Here is a 15,740-nt window from a genome sequence, read left to right on the forward strand (position 1 = left end):
ACCTCTCTAAAAATTAGACGATCCCGAAAGATCGCCCAACTCAGCTTTGTTCCACTCAGTGACAGGCTCACCCCGTACCAAGAAGAACTTCTCAGCGTTGGCTCTATCCAGTGGCAGACTCACCCCACCACCAGCTAAAGCCATAATCTCAGTGGTGGCTCTACTCAGAGACAGGCAAAAACCTACCCCAAGCAGAGCCTCTGATATATATCCAGAATGGGAGGCAGACCCAAACATGGAGATACTAAGGCAGAAACAATAGGAGAGGTCATATTTACCTATAGGAGTTGCCAACAGGTGTACCATCTTATTATTGAATTACTCTGGATTTAGAGAAAGATGTTTATTTTTCACTTGGTTAGACTATAATAAATTTAGTTTAATCCTTTATCCAAGTGTGAGCAAACAAAGTTTGTGCCTGAAAGTATCTTCAGGACTGGGGTAAGATGGTACAACACCAGGCAACTCCGAGCAAAGGTGGACCAAGCTCTCATCACTCCTTGTCTCAGTATCTCCCATAATGCAAAGCACATCTCCTTGCGGACATCTATACTGCTATGCATTAAGGGAAGGGCCACTACCCAGACCGGTTTCAACCTTTGTTGAGGTCTCGTCAGTGGGAGGCAGACCCAAACGTGGAGATACTAAGGCAGAAGCACTACCTTACCTCAGTATAGAAGATATTTTCAGGCGCAAACTTTGTTTGCTTACACTTGGATGAAGGATTAAACTAAATTTATTATATTCTAGTTATATTTAAGATGACTGCAAAGTACGCAATCTTTGAGACTAAAATTTCACAATGGTGAAGATCTGATAAATAAAATTAGGAAATCAATTATCCAACTAGTTTTACGAGTAATATCCCGTTTCTCTTTATCACATTCGGTTTTTATGATCAGCAGTAATTAAACCAAACAATAACAGTCACTGATCCTCCCCCCCAAAAGCGCCCTTAAACACAATAATATATATATATATATATATATATATATATATAGTATTAATACAAAACCCGGGTTTCCAAATTTATTTTTTCCGTGTCAAAACACCCCCCACGTTCACCCCCCCCTCGTTATAAACAATCTTCAGCAGGATCATGAAATTGGAAGACATCCTAGTATCAAATCAAGGTATGTACAAAATTTTTCCACCTCTTTTATTCTGCCAAAATTGCCTTCTATACTCACCCATAATGCCCTAAAATATATATACCCTTTTTTGAGTTATGTTAGCCAATGTATTAAATATAAGGGACACTCCTAAACAAAAACAGGCTATAATAGCCGTAATTATAATAATAGTGTTTGCCATGGGATGAAGACAATTAAGTGGTTTCGCTTAAAAGAAGAGAGTGTGAGGACTCGTTTTAGGGAGAGAGTGTTAGAGAGGATTTCGGATGGACTGGAAAGTGTACAAGATTGGTGGAAACATAATTCAAAAGTAATCCTGAGCTGTGCAATCGAGGTGCTTGGTGAGACATCTGGAAAGATTAGAGAGCAGAAGGAGGGTTGGTGGTGGAATAATGATGTACAAGTGGCAGTGACAGCTAAGAGGAAGGCAAAGCAGAAGTGGGATGAGTCAAGAGTGGAAGAGGACAGAGAGGTGTACAAAGAGAGAAAGCAAGAAGCCAAGAGAGTTGTGGCACAGGCGAAGGCCATGGCATATCAAGATCTGTATGATCAATTAAAAACAAAGGAAGGACAGAGAAAAATTTACCAACTAGCGAAATGTAGAAATAAAGCAGCTAAGGACATCTTACATGTGAGGCAGATCAAAGATGCTGAAGGAAGAGGGATGTGGACATAAGAAACAGATGGAAAATATACTTTGAGGGACTTCTGAATGAGGAAAATGCAAGGACTCACAGAGGAGATGGGCAGCCTTCTGAGGGAATGGTGCAGAACATCAGTAGAATGGAAGTGACAGAGGCCATGAAGAGGATGAGGAATGGAAAAGCGGTGGGCCCGACAGAATTCCAGTGGAGGCATGGAAGGCACTGGGGGAAGAGGGAATTGACCTGCTGTGGGACCTGTTCATGAGAGTTTGCCAACAGGAAAATATACCCGAGGAATGGAGGGAGAGTACTCTTGTTCCCATCTACAAGGGTAAAGGGGATGCACAAGACTGTAAAAATTACAGAGGAATAAAGTTGATGTCCCACACAATGAAGATCCTAGAAAGGGTTCTTGATGGTAGATTGAGGGAGGAGGTGGAGATTGCAAAGGAACAATTTGGCTTCATGCCTGGTAGATCAACAACAGATGCTATCTTTGGGTTACGACAGATGGAAAAATATCGGGAGAAACAAAGGGAGCTACATCTGGTATTTATTGATCTGGAGAAAGCATACGATAGAGTGCCAAGGCAAGAAGTCTGGAGGTGTCTGAGGGAGAAGAAGGTGCCGGAGAAATATGTCAGGTTGGTGCAGGAAATGTACAGAAATGTGAAGACAAGTGTTCGGACCTGTTTGGGACAGACAGAAAGTTTTCAAGTAACAGTTGGCTTGCATCAAGGGTCAGCATTAAGTCCGTTTCTGTTTAATATTGTGGAGGTGGTAACATAGGAGGTGAGAGAAGATGCACCTTGGACAATGTATGCAGATGACATCTTGCTGTGTGTAGATTCAAGAGAAGAAGCGGAAACTAAACTGGAAAGATGGAGAAAAGTACTGGAAGAGAGAGGTATGAGACTGAGCAGAAGTAAGACAGAGTATATGTGTTGCGCAGTGGGCGGTGGCCAGGAGACAGACCTGGAGCTGGAAGGAAATGTCATCAGGAAGGTGAGAGACTTTAGATACTTAGGTTCGACAGTGAAAGAAGATGGAGGAGGTGAGAAGGAAGTGGGATGCAGGATACAAGCAGGTTGGAGGAATAGGAGGGAGTTGGCTGGAGTGTTATGTGATAAGAGGGTGCCGATCAATCTGAAAGGCAAAATTTATAGGACAGTAGTGAGGCCAGCTATGACATATGCTATAGAAACTGTGGCCCTGAGGAAAAATAACATTAGCAGGATGGAAGTAGCAGAGATGAGAATGCTTAGGTGGATGTGCGGTGTGACCAGAAAGGATCGTCTGAGAAATGACTATGTCAGGGGAACAGTGAAAGTTACGAACTTAGGAGCGAAAATACAGGAGGCAAGGTTGAGATGGTTTGGTCATGTGATGAGGAGGGAGGACGAATATGTGGGAAGAAGGGTCATGCAGATGGATGTGCAAGGAAGGCGGAAGCGTGGGCGGCCAAAGAAGAGATGGAGGGAGCTGGTAGAAGAGGACTTGAAGATGAAGAACTTGGATGTGGTGACAGCCCAAGACAGGAAGGTGTGGAGGAGACTCATAACAAACAGTGACCCCACTTAAGTGGGAGAAGCTGCAGAAGAAGAAGAAGATAATAATAGTGTTTAAGAGGAGGATCATGAGAATTTTCCCAGAAACTAACACTTCCGTTTGTGATATTTCATAGTAATTTGTATCTGAGAGATACTGCGATCTCCGATGTCAGTATAGTATTGGTTTATTTATTTTTTTACCGTTGAAAATGGTTGGAAAAATATATCGATTGAATAAACAATCAGATGTTGAAGAGATTCAGCGATTGTTACTTGATGAGAATGATAGAGTCGACTGCGAAAGTGATATTTCATAGTAAATTGTATCTGGGAGATACCGTGACCTCCGATGTCAGCATAGTATTGGTTTAGCTGTTTTTTCTTTGTTTTTTTGTTCAGTAATTTCTAGATTGTAACTGAAAATAAATAAACCATCATGCATTATATTTGCAATATTTTTTTAAAAGTTTTATCGCATTTTGCACACACCAGTAATGAATGTATCTCTTAGATACACGCGACCTACGCTGCAATTTTTTCGACCGCAACCTCCGCAGGGTTAATTGAACACAGGTTTTTGGCGGAATTTCGCTGTTCACTCTCAGACCAACCTTTTTGCATTGTCTATTTGCAGTGTGAATAACGTGGACAAACTCTTTTTTTTTGGGGGGGGGGGGAAGCTCGTTATTTTAGAGAAATATTCCTCATGTGAGCAAAGTGAGTCGAGCTCAGGTCTTTTCCAACCAATGGATGGATCGTCTTTCTGATTTTTTTTCACTTGTCTCAAATAGTGCGCCTGCACCGATTGTCTATGTACATCAAATGCGCATGAAATAACTTCAAAGACATGATGTCCTGGAAGGCAGTGTAGTATTGTCAACTGCATTCTATTACTGAATTATATAAGGAGCGCTTCATACAGCATTAAATGTGGACGAAACATCGATGTATACACGGTATCCATCTGGCTAACGAACTTTCCTGGCGAATATTACCTACATTTAGTCAAGACCAAATCTGGAAATCTTTGTGGTTGCTCTGAACATTTCTTTGGCATCTGATCGAGTCTAGTAAAATTCTGCTCTTTGCAGAATGACCGCCACTTCCTTCTGTTAGCTCAATGCATGTTACAGCAGGCGGGAAGTTCCGCTTCAGATTTCTTCAATTCCAGAGGTAATCTTGGCTGGTTGGCCGAGTTGTTGGCCTATCCACTATTCAACCAACAGCAGGTTGCGAGTTCGAATCGCACGGTAAGCATGGATGATTGTGCTTGAAAAAGTTTCATATCTGTATCATTAGAGCAGGGTTTCCGAATTTTGTAAAAAAAATATAATAATAATAAAATAAAATAAAAACACAAGAGAGAGAGAAGAAAAAAAGAAAAAAAACTAGCACACCCAAGGTAATAATGTACTGCAACGATAAACTAAATCAGATCTCACCACTATTGTAAACGGGATTATATCTGTTCAAAGTTACTGAAAATTAATGGGGGGGGGGAATCTCATTTGTAGTTGGCCTTCCGTTTTTTTTTCTTTTTTAAATTCATAATGGAATGAATTAGAAATAAATTAGATTTCTATAGATTTGTTTAATAATACCAGATTATTATTACACTGCACCTTTATGGAATCCTCAGCACTAATCGCAGAAGATTGGTGCTCTTCCACTGCACAATCCACTCGACCCCATTCGTTCATAATGATTTGTTACTTGCGTGAGCTCCACCGGTTGCCTGCTTTACGGAAGACCCTATTAATAACCCCCGTATGGAAACGACTAACAACCAACTTACGAGAAGATCGAATTCCACAAAGTTTTACAGTATATTTAACAATTTCATGTTGAAACACCAATTAGTAAATAGCCTGGTCTGACTGATGTGCAAATACAGCTGTTCTTTATTAAAACGAGTGACTATATGCAGGGCCAATGATAAGGCAAAGTCGGTATAAAATACAGGGATCATGCTGCCTGGAAAAAAAAAAGGGGGGGGGCGGGGACGGTGAGATATTATTATACGGGCACCCCCATGGAGTCCAAAGACTCATAGCGGGAGATCCATACTATTCACACAATATCTATCATATTTCTCCGTAAACTCACTGACAGGCGAAGCACTCACAACTGAAGCAGACAATGCCTTCCAATCGTTCACCACTCTCCAACAAAAAAATATAGTCCTCACACCCTTGTTAACCACACTCTTATTTTCAGGAATAATATTTTATTGTTCCACCATTAGCCAACTGCTGAAATATTTCCTCTGTATCAACCTATAAAACCCTATTAGTAACTTAAATGTTTCTATCAACTAACTTCTACAACCCACTTCTGTAATTCACAAATTCTCAATCTATCAACACAGGAAGCATTCCTCAGACCACTCACCAACTTGGTCACTCGCCTCTGAATCTTCTCTACCACTTTCTCATCTCCGAGGGATGCAGGTGACCAGACCTGAGCACAGTAATTCAGATGTGGACGTAACAATGCCTTATAAAGAGAAATAACTTCTCTATCTCTGCATGTTAGCGTATTCTGCATAAACCAAGTAATCCTATGAGCAACCTAAGACACCTTAGCAATGTGTCCTCTGAGTTTCTCTCTATCCACCAATATCCCAAAGTCCCTAGCCTCATCAATTTCCTGGAGTACAGTTCCATCAATGTGATACACAGCTTGTAATCTTTGTATCCCTAAATGCATAACTTGACACTTCTCCACATTAAACTTATATCCATTATCTTTTGCCCAATACAGTCGCTCATTTAAATTATCCTGCAAGCTCTTTGCATCAGCTTGATTAATTCTAACGCTACCCAATTTTGCATTATCAGCAAACAAATGAATATCTCCCCTCGGAACCATTTCTTATATCACTCATGTATAAAATTGATACTATTATTATTATTAGTCGGTCTGCCCTGGTTGCAGCGAGGGCATTTTTTCACCGGGACACGAACTCGCCTGGTAGTCCTGGCTACGGATGATATAATAATGAGCAGCTTTACAATACAGCCACGAATGACATGTTTTAATTCTTATATGAACTAAAGATAAAAATGAATTAAAGCAGTGAATACCAAACTTTTTTGGTTCAAGGCGCCCTTAGTATATCAGGATTTTTCCACGGCGCCCAAAGTCAGAACATAGGCCTACCTAACAAAAGCGAAACAGTTAGTGGCTTGTACAGTGTCCGTTAGATGTCCTTCCTATTATCGCATCAAAATTATAATAAATTAGATTAAAATCAAAATTTTAAATTTAATTTAAATCAAAATTTTAGAATCGGACCATCGATGGTTCGATTCTAAAACCATGTGGATTAAGTGTCATTTCAGTGAAAATAATGAATATATTCCAATATTCTGCGCACAGTTTGGGTCACTGTATTAAAAGGAATTTTGAAAATTAAAAGACGAAAAATCTATCCTTTAACCAAAATAAAAGAGCAAATGCCATATATTAGTACCAGCAACCACAACCAAAATTGAATATTAACAAAATAATCCCTTATTTGGTTTCCACATTATTTGCGTTATGTAAGTTAATGTTATTTAAAGTTACAGTTATATACAACATACAGTACGTGACCGCACATATATACACATTATTAATAAGAATTTATCTTAAGAGAAGATCGCAAAATGAGAATTCGTAAGGATGCGACAATTTCGGTGAAAGAAATACAGGAGAGCTACTCCTCGAAAATTTAGATGGATTTATGTTACATAAATTGTAGACTTCATGAAGTATTGAAAACATTTATAAAAGATGCTTGTACAAAATCAGGGAAGGTGTACACCAAATGAAATAAATTCAGGTGACATTTTTATAAATCTTCTATCAAATATTTAAATTAAAAATGACACTAAAGAAGATAATGGAATTTATTAAACGATGACATAAGTTTTACAACAGAATCTATCTCTGTTCAAAATAATGTTAAGATTAGAGTGGAGTGTTTTGGAGAATAAGAAGGAAAAAAAAACAACATGAGAACTTTGCTTTGTAGAGTCTGCAAATTACTAATGAACTATTTCATACGCCAATCTGTCCAAAATTTTAGAATCTTAAGTACGTTAACCATAAATGCAGAACACCAGACAATTTTGTTTGAGTTCACCTATTTTGCGGCGTCCTATATTAAATTAAGTCGAAGAGCATGCGCACTACTACCAAAGCAATAGCAAAATAACCTTACACTTTTTCCTGCTGTTTGATGTCAAAACGCTGGCAAGAGTTGCCCATTCTTTCAAGGGTCAAGGTGAAAGGTCGCGTACGTCGTGAATGATGCACTCTGACAGACACCAAACGTCACCTTGAGAATATGCCTAATGGAGGAAAGTACGAGGAAGTCTTTTCTGCCGGTAACGGAACCTGAAGTTTATCCCTTTGAAGTTACGTCATGGCAGCCTGGCCACTAAACGCCTTATGAACACGAATGAAAACCAGTTTGTCTACTTGTTAAACGCAACCTCTTGAAGCTCTTGGCAGCCACATGAACTAAAATGCAGTTCCTCGCAATTCCTGCCCAAAGAATCACATTTCGGACTACAAATTCTAATCTGAGAAGGAAACTGGGATTTACATGTTTTTGTTCGTTGCCACTTGTCGGGTAAAAAATTCCGTGCCTAGCAGTAAATGTGCGACTAGCGGCAGCTTGCAAGAGTAGCAACATGTTGCGTGACTAGCAGAAAATATGTAAATCTCGAGTAAGTAGCTGAAGCTTATCTACTGAGAAGAAATGTTTTCTTTTTGTTATCAAAACATGAGCTAATCCAAAATTGAAAGGGGGGGGGACTAATAAAGAACATTCGAATAGAAGTAAATTGCTGTGAATTACAGAATAAAATGAGCAGGTTTCTTCTATTAATATTTTGACAGTAATAATCTCGAATACTTTGTACGCAGAACTTCTTTAAAAATTAAATCAATTGTTCATTGTTTAGATCATATTTGGTCATTCAAACATAATTAAAATGAAATATATATTGATCTTTAATTGACCATGATTTATAAACATCTAATACCAACAAGTTTCGCCGACGGGGAAACTTCAAGGGTCAATTAAAGATCAATATATATTTCATTTTAATTATAAATCAATTGTTTTTAACTCAAAATCAATAAAATTGTAGCACAAATCCAATCGAATGTTACTTCTTGTACATTTCGGAAAAATTAGTAATCTTTTGTTTAGCCCCATCCCTTTGTGAGCCCATATGTGAACATAGATACAGAGATGATAAACCGAATGTATGACCTGTAACTTTCTTTTCGGATGAACGAATTTATAGATGGATTATACCAGTGTTTCTGAAACTTTTCTGGTCGCGGCCTACTTCGACAAAGCATATAACTCAGCGGCCCACTATCCCCATGCTCCACCCTTCATATATGCCAGCACAAACTTGTACACTAGTTAACATATACAACCTTAATATTTTTCAGTGGAAAATTACGATAGAAATATGATACACTGGATCATACCAAAAACGGAAATACTGCCACTGCTCGCTACAAATCTCCCTTCAGGCTGGTGATGCTGGAGTGTCGTTTTTTTTTTTTTTTTTTTTTTTTTTTGCAGGCTATTCTCATAAATACTTGTAAAGTGCCTAGTCTAGCCATAGTGTTACCACTTGAACTGCGCAATAAACCTTTAATCTATGAATAAATCATTTACAGCTTTTAGCACACAAACCGCATGTTCTAAATGTCTCCCTTGATGGCGGCACGCACAACATCCAACAGAAATGCTGCCACTGCAAACTACAAATTCTCCCCCCCCCCCCGCTTTCATTCAGGCTGACAATGCTGAAGTGGCGTTTCTTGCAGGCTACTCTCAAGCCGCGACCACAATTTGACATCCAACAGATTCAGATCGGGACTTCCAGGCGGCCAGTCAGATGGTGATGTGTCGTCGGGCACATTTGTCTCCAACCACTCACCTTGTGTGCAGGGGGTGAGTCCTGTTGGAAGGTCCACTGCCTACAGTAAACAAGATACTGTTCAGGGGCCGTACATGTTCCAGCACGTTTTGATAAACTTTGGCGAAGATTTTGTCTCCTTTCTCGCAGAAATGAAACTTGGATACCCCCCGCGCGCACGAGGTGATAACCTCTTTGAATCCTGGGTGCTATGGGCACGTGATGTGCGATCATCTGGGACATACACCCGATCTATCTAGCGGTTAAACGACTCTTCAATGGTGAAAATGAAAATCTCATCGATGAAGAGAAATATCTGTCTGTTGTTCACGTACAGGAGAAGGACCTTTGATTTTATCACCCTCTGCCGCATAAGTCGTGATGTTGGAAGTCTCCAGTAAGGCTTTCACCCCAAGGTCGTCAGTTAGTACACGTGACATCGTTCTCCGTGAATCTCTCGCCAATATCCTTTCTGCATTATCGCAGGATTACGGCGAAGGCGCGCCTTCACAGCTCTCACAAGCTGTTGCGTCCTAACGCGGAGTGGTCGACCTGTTTTTTGGAGGTCAGATACGTCTTCTGTATCATTATAACAGTCCGACATACAAACATCCTACTGATCCCGAGTTTTTAGCGTGTTGGAAATAACAGGTGGCTGCATTCCAACCTTCTGAAGTGCCATTACAGCTACACGGTTCTCATAACCTCCCAACTGCATGCTGGTTGCGCACACGCCACTAACGGAACTGGGCTTGAGCAATTCTGAGGGCAGCACGTGACTGTGCGGAAGTTGTAACAGTATTTATGGCAAGTCTGTATTTAATTGTTTGTTCAAGTTCAAACAATTAATATTATGTATATTATTTATATTGAAATCAAACGAATTATGCAAAGGAACTTTTAATTTTTACTATATCGTATTCTATATTGTATCTAAAAGTTTACAAACTAAGATTTCAAAAATATTTATTTACGAATTCTCTCGCGACCCATACTTTGAGAAAGGTTGGATTATAAGACTAGTGTCCAAAGATAAGGACGAAAAACTACATTTTTCATATACACCCGTATATGAAAAAATTTTCGTGACTACAGCCAAATACGGACATAAATTTATTACCAACATACTAATAAATTACATTATACAAAAAAAAAAAAATAAATAAATAAAATAAAATTAAAAAAAAAAAAAAAATATATATATATATATATATATATATATACACAAATTAAATTGTAATACATTTTTGGCAAAAGTTACAAACTTCTTAAGGACGTAGTTAAGGAATTAATGTACACTGCTTACAGAAAACTAAGTTTCAGTGAATATGTCCACTCCGATGCAGCTCTCACAATGTCGTACTATGCTTAGCACCAAGTGATTCAAAAGTTATTGAGGCAGACTGACCCACCCCTCCTTCAGAGCAAGGCCTTGGTTTTTTTTTTGTTGTTGTTTTTTCTAGAGGAAATTTCGAACAGCAATGCGTCTCCCTATTGCATCCCAAACGTGTTTTATGGAGTTGGGATCTGGGGAGCTTGCTAGCCACTTGATTCAATTAATATATTCGGTCTCCAGAAGTAGGTCCACTGCTCGTGTACGATGTGGTGTGGCATTCTCATCCATAAAAACGAATTCTTCGTTTACAGTCGAACATGACGTTGAAGTTCGTTACAATATCGTTCACGAGTCATAATCCCTTTTACCAGCACTTGTAGCTCGGTGCGTCCATTAAGCATAATATCTCCCCATACCATGACCTCAGCACCTATCTCTTTCAAGAACATTCTCGCATTGGTAAGCAGTACCATTTTCATGCCAGATCAAGTGTCGTCTAGAATCGGAGGAAAGATAAACGACTCTCATTTGTATATCTTTATGGATACAACACCACTGAAAACGTACCCTACCATGAGCTGTGGATAAAGGGACGCAGACTACAGGCCTTGCAAGTTAACCTGCCGTGGTGCGTCGATCACGTTTTGCCGTTATAACCAAAAAAATCTGTCTTCATGGTCCGTGGTAGAGAGCGACTTCTTAGCAAACGTCTGAAACAAATTCATTGGTTTGAAATGTTGTCCAGAGTCTGAATACGACACTATGTGAGATTTCAAACTCTTTGCCAATATCAGTAATTCTGCGGCCTTCTTCACGTGAAATCATCTAGATGATGTCTTTGAGACATTACGAGCATCCAAGTTTGCAACTTTATTCCTTTACGGAAAGGGCTTCCTTCAAACACAATTCGCCTTAGCGCAGCTTTTTGCCCTGTGAATGCTACCACGTGGTAGTATTTGCGAGCGATTCGAAAATTTGAATCGCTCGCAAATAGTGAAAGAAATCTTGTTTGTCCTTAAGTTTTGGATATTACTATCATTACACGACACCTCCAATGACTCATTGTGGGAGGGCACTACAGTCAGCTATACACACCAACTTGTCTAGTGCACTGACTGGTGTCAGCTTCAGAGTGGCTGAATAAAATATTATACAATAAAAACCAAAACTCAGGTAAACTGCCAGAATATTAACAATCAAGATGCGACACCGGCCTGAGGTTCAATTTATCTACCACGCTGAAGAAGCAACCGGTCCTTAGTACTTGAAACAAGTCGGCGCATAATCTAATTGATTACTATAATGTCAACAAATAGTATTTACGACGGTTATCAAAGTTCGAGTTTGTATTTCTTCAAGAAAATAAAATATCAGGAAATGAAAAGATCCACTCAAACGCACTCATGCAAGAAAATAATTGAAGTTTTTTTTTTTTCGTTTTCAAATGGAGATTTTTTTTTTTCGGAAATTCATAAAATCTTATCTCATTAAATGTACACAAAATGAATGAATGAATGATAAATAATCATGAAATTTGGAACAAGGCATTTTTATCATCTTATTCTTCAATTATAAACTAGCCGGTGGAAATGTCACCGCCCGGTGTGAGACTAACGCCCGTTCCTCTTATTGGAGGCCTGAAGTAACTTGAAAAAGTTTCACGTTTGGTCTCTAGAGTAGGGTTTCTGGAATATGTAAAAAATAGATTAAAAATACAAAAGTGGCTTTCCTTTTTGTTTTTCTGAATAGTCATGTGATCCTGTCCATGATCATATATCTTCCAGCCATGTTCTTTTTTTGCCTCTTGATCCTTTTCCCATAATTTTTCCTTGTAAAACTGTTTGTATCCTCTGTCCTGCTGAACCTCTCAGCACATGTCCTGCCAATTTCATCTTTCTCTGAAAGATGAGATTGGCAGGACATGAAAGATCATTTCCTGAACATGAAAGATCATTTCCTGAAATAAAGATCTCTGTAGGACAGCTGTATTTGTCATATGTTCTGTGCATGAGATTTCTTTTGTGATTTTCATAAATTTGGTCTTTTTTGCGTTAATATTTAATCCAAACTCTTTACTTTCTTCAATTAGTAGCTGCAGTAATTTGATTAATTTGTTTTCTGCTATTAGAATGGTATCATCAGCATATCTAAGATTGTTGTATTTTATACCATTGATACTAATTCCTATTTTTTGTTTTTCAATCTTTTTCATCACTATCTCACTATAGATATTAAATAAATTTGGTGAAAGGATACAACCTTGTCTGACTCCTTTTTATTTTCACTTCAGAAGTCTCAGAGTAAAAACAGCTGCATTTTCTGTTTGGTGTAAATCATTTTTATAATCTTAAGTACATGATCTTCTATGTCTAATTTATCTAATATATTGAACATTTTATTGTTTTACTCAGTAAAAGTCCTTCTGAAAATCTGTGAAGCATATGTAAATGTTCCTGTTTCTTTCAAGTGATCTTTCTATTAGTATTTTTAGTTCCAGTATAGCATGAATGGTTCCCATTCCTCTTCTGAGCCTTTCTGTTGTTCACTCAATTCACTGCTTATTGCTCTTTCAATTTCTTTGTTAACAATGATTACACAGTTCTATAATCCTCGCAATTTTGTGCATTACTTTTCTTTGGAATTGGTATGCAGATGTATTGTAGAAACTTCAGGTAATTGTATTGTTTTATAGATGTTCTGAATGGATTCAACTAAATAGTTATTGCAAGTCAAAGCTTTCGACAGCTCAGCTGAGATATTATCGCACCCAGGAGTTTTATTATTAGGAAGATTTTTAATTACGTGTTCCATCTCCTTTCTTGTCGACAGAGTGATATCTCTTGTTACATTTAACTTAAGGCGTTGTGAATCATGTATCATGTTACCATTATCATAATCATGGAGATCTCATAAGTATTCCACCCATCTTCCATTTATCTTTTCCTTATCAATGATTATGTTTCCATCTTTGTCCTTGATGTTATTAGACTGTGTACGTTTTGCTTTTCCATTAAGTTCTTTTACTTTCAGGAATGCTTCTCTGGTTTTGGTCCTATTTTGTAATACTTCTATCTCGGTGCACTGCCTATTTATCCAATTTTCTTTCAATCTCCTGCATAACTGTTTGATTCTTTTATCCAGGACCAGCTCTACTAAAGGTGCAAAACGTGCATTTGCACGGGGCGGCAAGTTTTTTTGGGAAGGCAAAAATTGGCATAAACTATACGAAAAATAAGGGGGAAGGGGCGGCAAAATATGCTACTGCACGGGGACGGTCCTGCTTTTATCCAATGTTTTATATCTTAATCTTTCTTCTTCATGCACTTAGGCTTGCAAATAACGTTCCGTGGGTGGGAGCAACATAAAAAAAAAAAGTTGTGCAACACAAAATATTAACGCGAACTTGTATTTGATTATTAACAAGTTCCTGGATGCTTTTTTCGGGGAGGATAGGGAATGTTCATTGATACAGTCATAAAACTCATGCACACTTCCTTTGAATCTTGCTTTTTAATACAATTTTAGCACATGCTTTTGAAAAAGGTGAGATACATTTTAACTGAGAATGGACAACAGTTTCAAAATGAAAGAGGAATACGAAAGAAATAAGTGATTTCTTCGCACAATAAGAACAGGACTATCCTTACATCCTTAGGAGATTCGCACATAATTACTTCGACTTTTTTTTTTTTTTTTTCCTTCCCAATCTGTGTGTTTTGGCCAGTTTGCCTGAATCAAAAAGTACGTTAAGTAGCAGCATTAGCTGGATGTAAGCTGAATGTAAAGGCTTTAGAAAAAATGTTAACGAATACAAGGATTTCAACATTTCCGTTCATATATGATTTAAGTTCATTAATCGGAAGCTGGTTTGTCTGTCTTACGGAAAAACCTGAATTTCTGGAAGGAAAAAATCTTGGCACATGTCCATTGAGACCGACTGAACTACCTTATAAAGCTTCTTTGCGGGCCTTTCCAACCAACAGGCATGGTCGTTGCTAACGGAGTCCTATTCAGTTGAATGACAAAATGTTTAGAATAATTTACAGACAAAAGATACTTGTTGTGGTGGGCGGTGGATCGCGCTGATGTAGTTGATTGGTAGTAGAGGTTCAGTAGTGGTGGAGACGAGAGTTGTACACTAGGTGTCCTTCCGCGATGAGTCTTCGGACTTCTTGGAGGTGTCACGAATAATAATAATAACTGGTTTGCAAGTTTCGAAATCTCACTCTCGTCGTGCCATTTAACATTGCCAAACCCTGTCCATCCGTTTTTAGGTGCGTTTCGCAATATGTGTAAGCATCTATGAGAGTCGATTTTCCCGAAGTAACTCAAAATGGAGCAAGCAGTGCCCACTAGCAAGTGCAACAGGTGCACATGGGTGTATCAAAAAATAATCAGTATTTTTTTTTCATTTTCAAATTTTGCCGCTGTGAGGGCCGATTCCGTAACGTTTTTGATTAAAGTTAAAAATTAACCGATTTATTTCGATCGTATTTTTTTTATCTCCTCCCCCCCCCCCCCCCCAACCAAAAAAAAGGAGGAGACAAAAATAAAATCTTGCACAGGGCTCGTGAAAAGCTAGTTACAGCACTGGGAGCAAGTTGTTATTCCTGGAGTATAAGTTGGCCACATTTTACTCGAATTTAGTATTTGGAATCCTCACAATATTTGAAAGCAAAGCAGCAAAAAAAAAGTTTTGGAATAATATAGTCAAATGACTCCGTTGCGTCTGGTTGAAATGAATACACACACACATTAATGGCAAAATAATTTGAACTGATAATTCCGCTTGAGGAAATGGAATTTGATGCATCTTCGTATTTGATAAATTTTGCGGAATCTTTCCGCATTTGGCTTTACTCGGATTCAGGGCAGATTTAGTTGGAATCCGATGGCCTCAGTTGCTGTGACGCCAGTGTATTGTTTACTTGCTTTGCAGGAAGAAGAAAATAACAGTTCCAGGAGGAGAGAGAGAAAAACTTAAAAAAAAGTAATAATTAATTAATAATTAAATAAATATTTATTAAATAAATAAATATTTAATTAAATACTTAAAAATTAATTAATAAGAGAAAAACTCTCTTATTCATCATTCTTCTGTGCAACTTTCAGGGACAGTCCTTAGTCCTTGACCCTTGCACTTT

At 38.3% G+C, this 15,740-nt stretch overlaps 1 protein-coding gene across 2 annotated transcripts in view; it reads right to left on the reverse strand.

The window, feature by feature from the left end:
* The window catches only part of Pgd (phosphogluconate dehydrogenase), a 246,262-nt gene that overhangs the window by 204,647 nt on the left and 25,875 nt on the right, over positions 1-15,740 (reverse strand). Inside the window, exon 1 of one of the 2 annotated variants that reach the window (XM_090405816.1) lies at positions 7,535-7,973. The exons of the other annotated variant lie outside the window; for it this stretch is intronic. Within the exon in view, the coding sequence (XP_090261942.1) occupies positions 7,535-7,581 (47 nt within the window). The 5' untranslated portion in view covers positions 7,582-7,973. Of the gene's footprint in view, positions 1-7,534; positions 7,974-15,740 lie in introns of those variants that run through there. 2 annotated transcript variants of the gene reach the window in all.

This window comes from Typopeltis vanoorti, chromosome 15 (genome assembly GCF_054136105.1).
Source record: "Typopeltis vanoorti isolate ZY-2024b chromosome 15, IOZ_Tvanoo_1.0, whole genome shotgun sequence".
Lineage (NCBI taxonomy): Eukaryota > Metazoa > Arthropoda > Arachnida > Uropygi > Thelyphonidae > Typopeltis > Typopeltis vanoorti.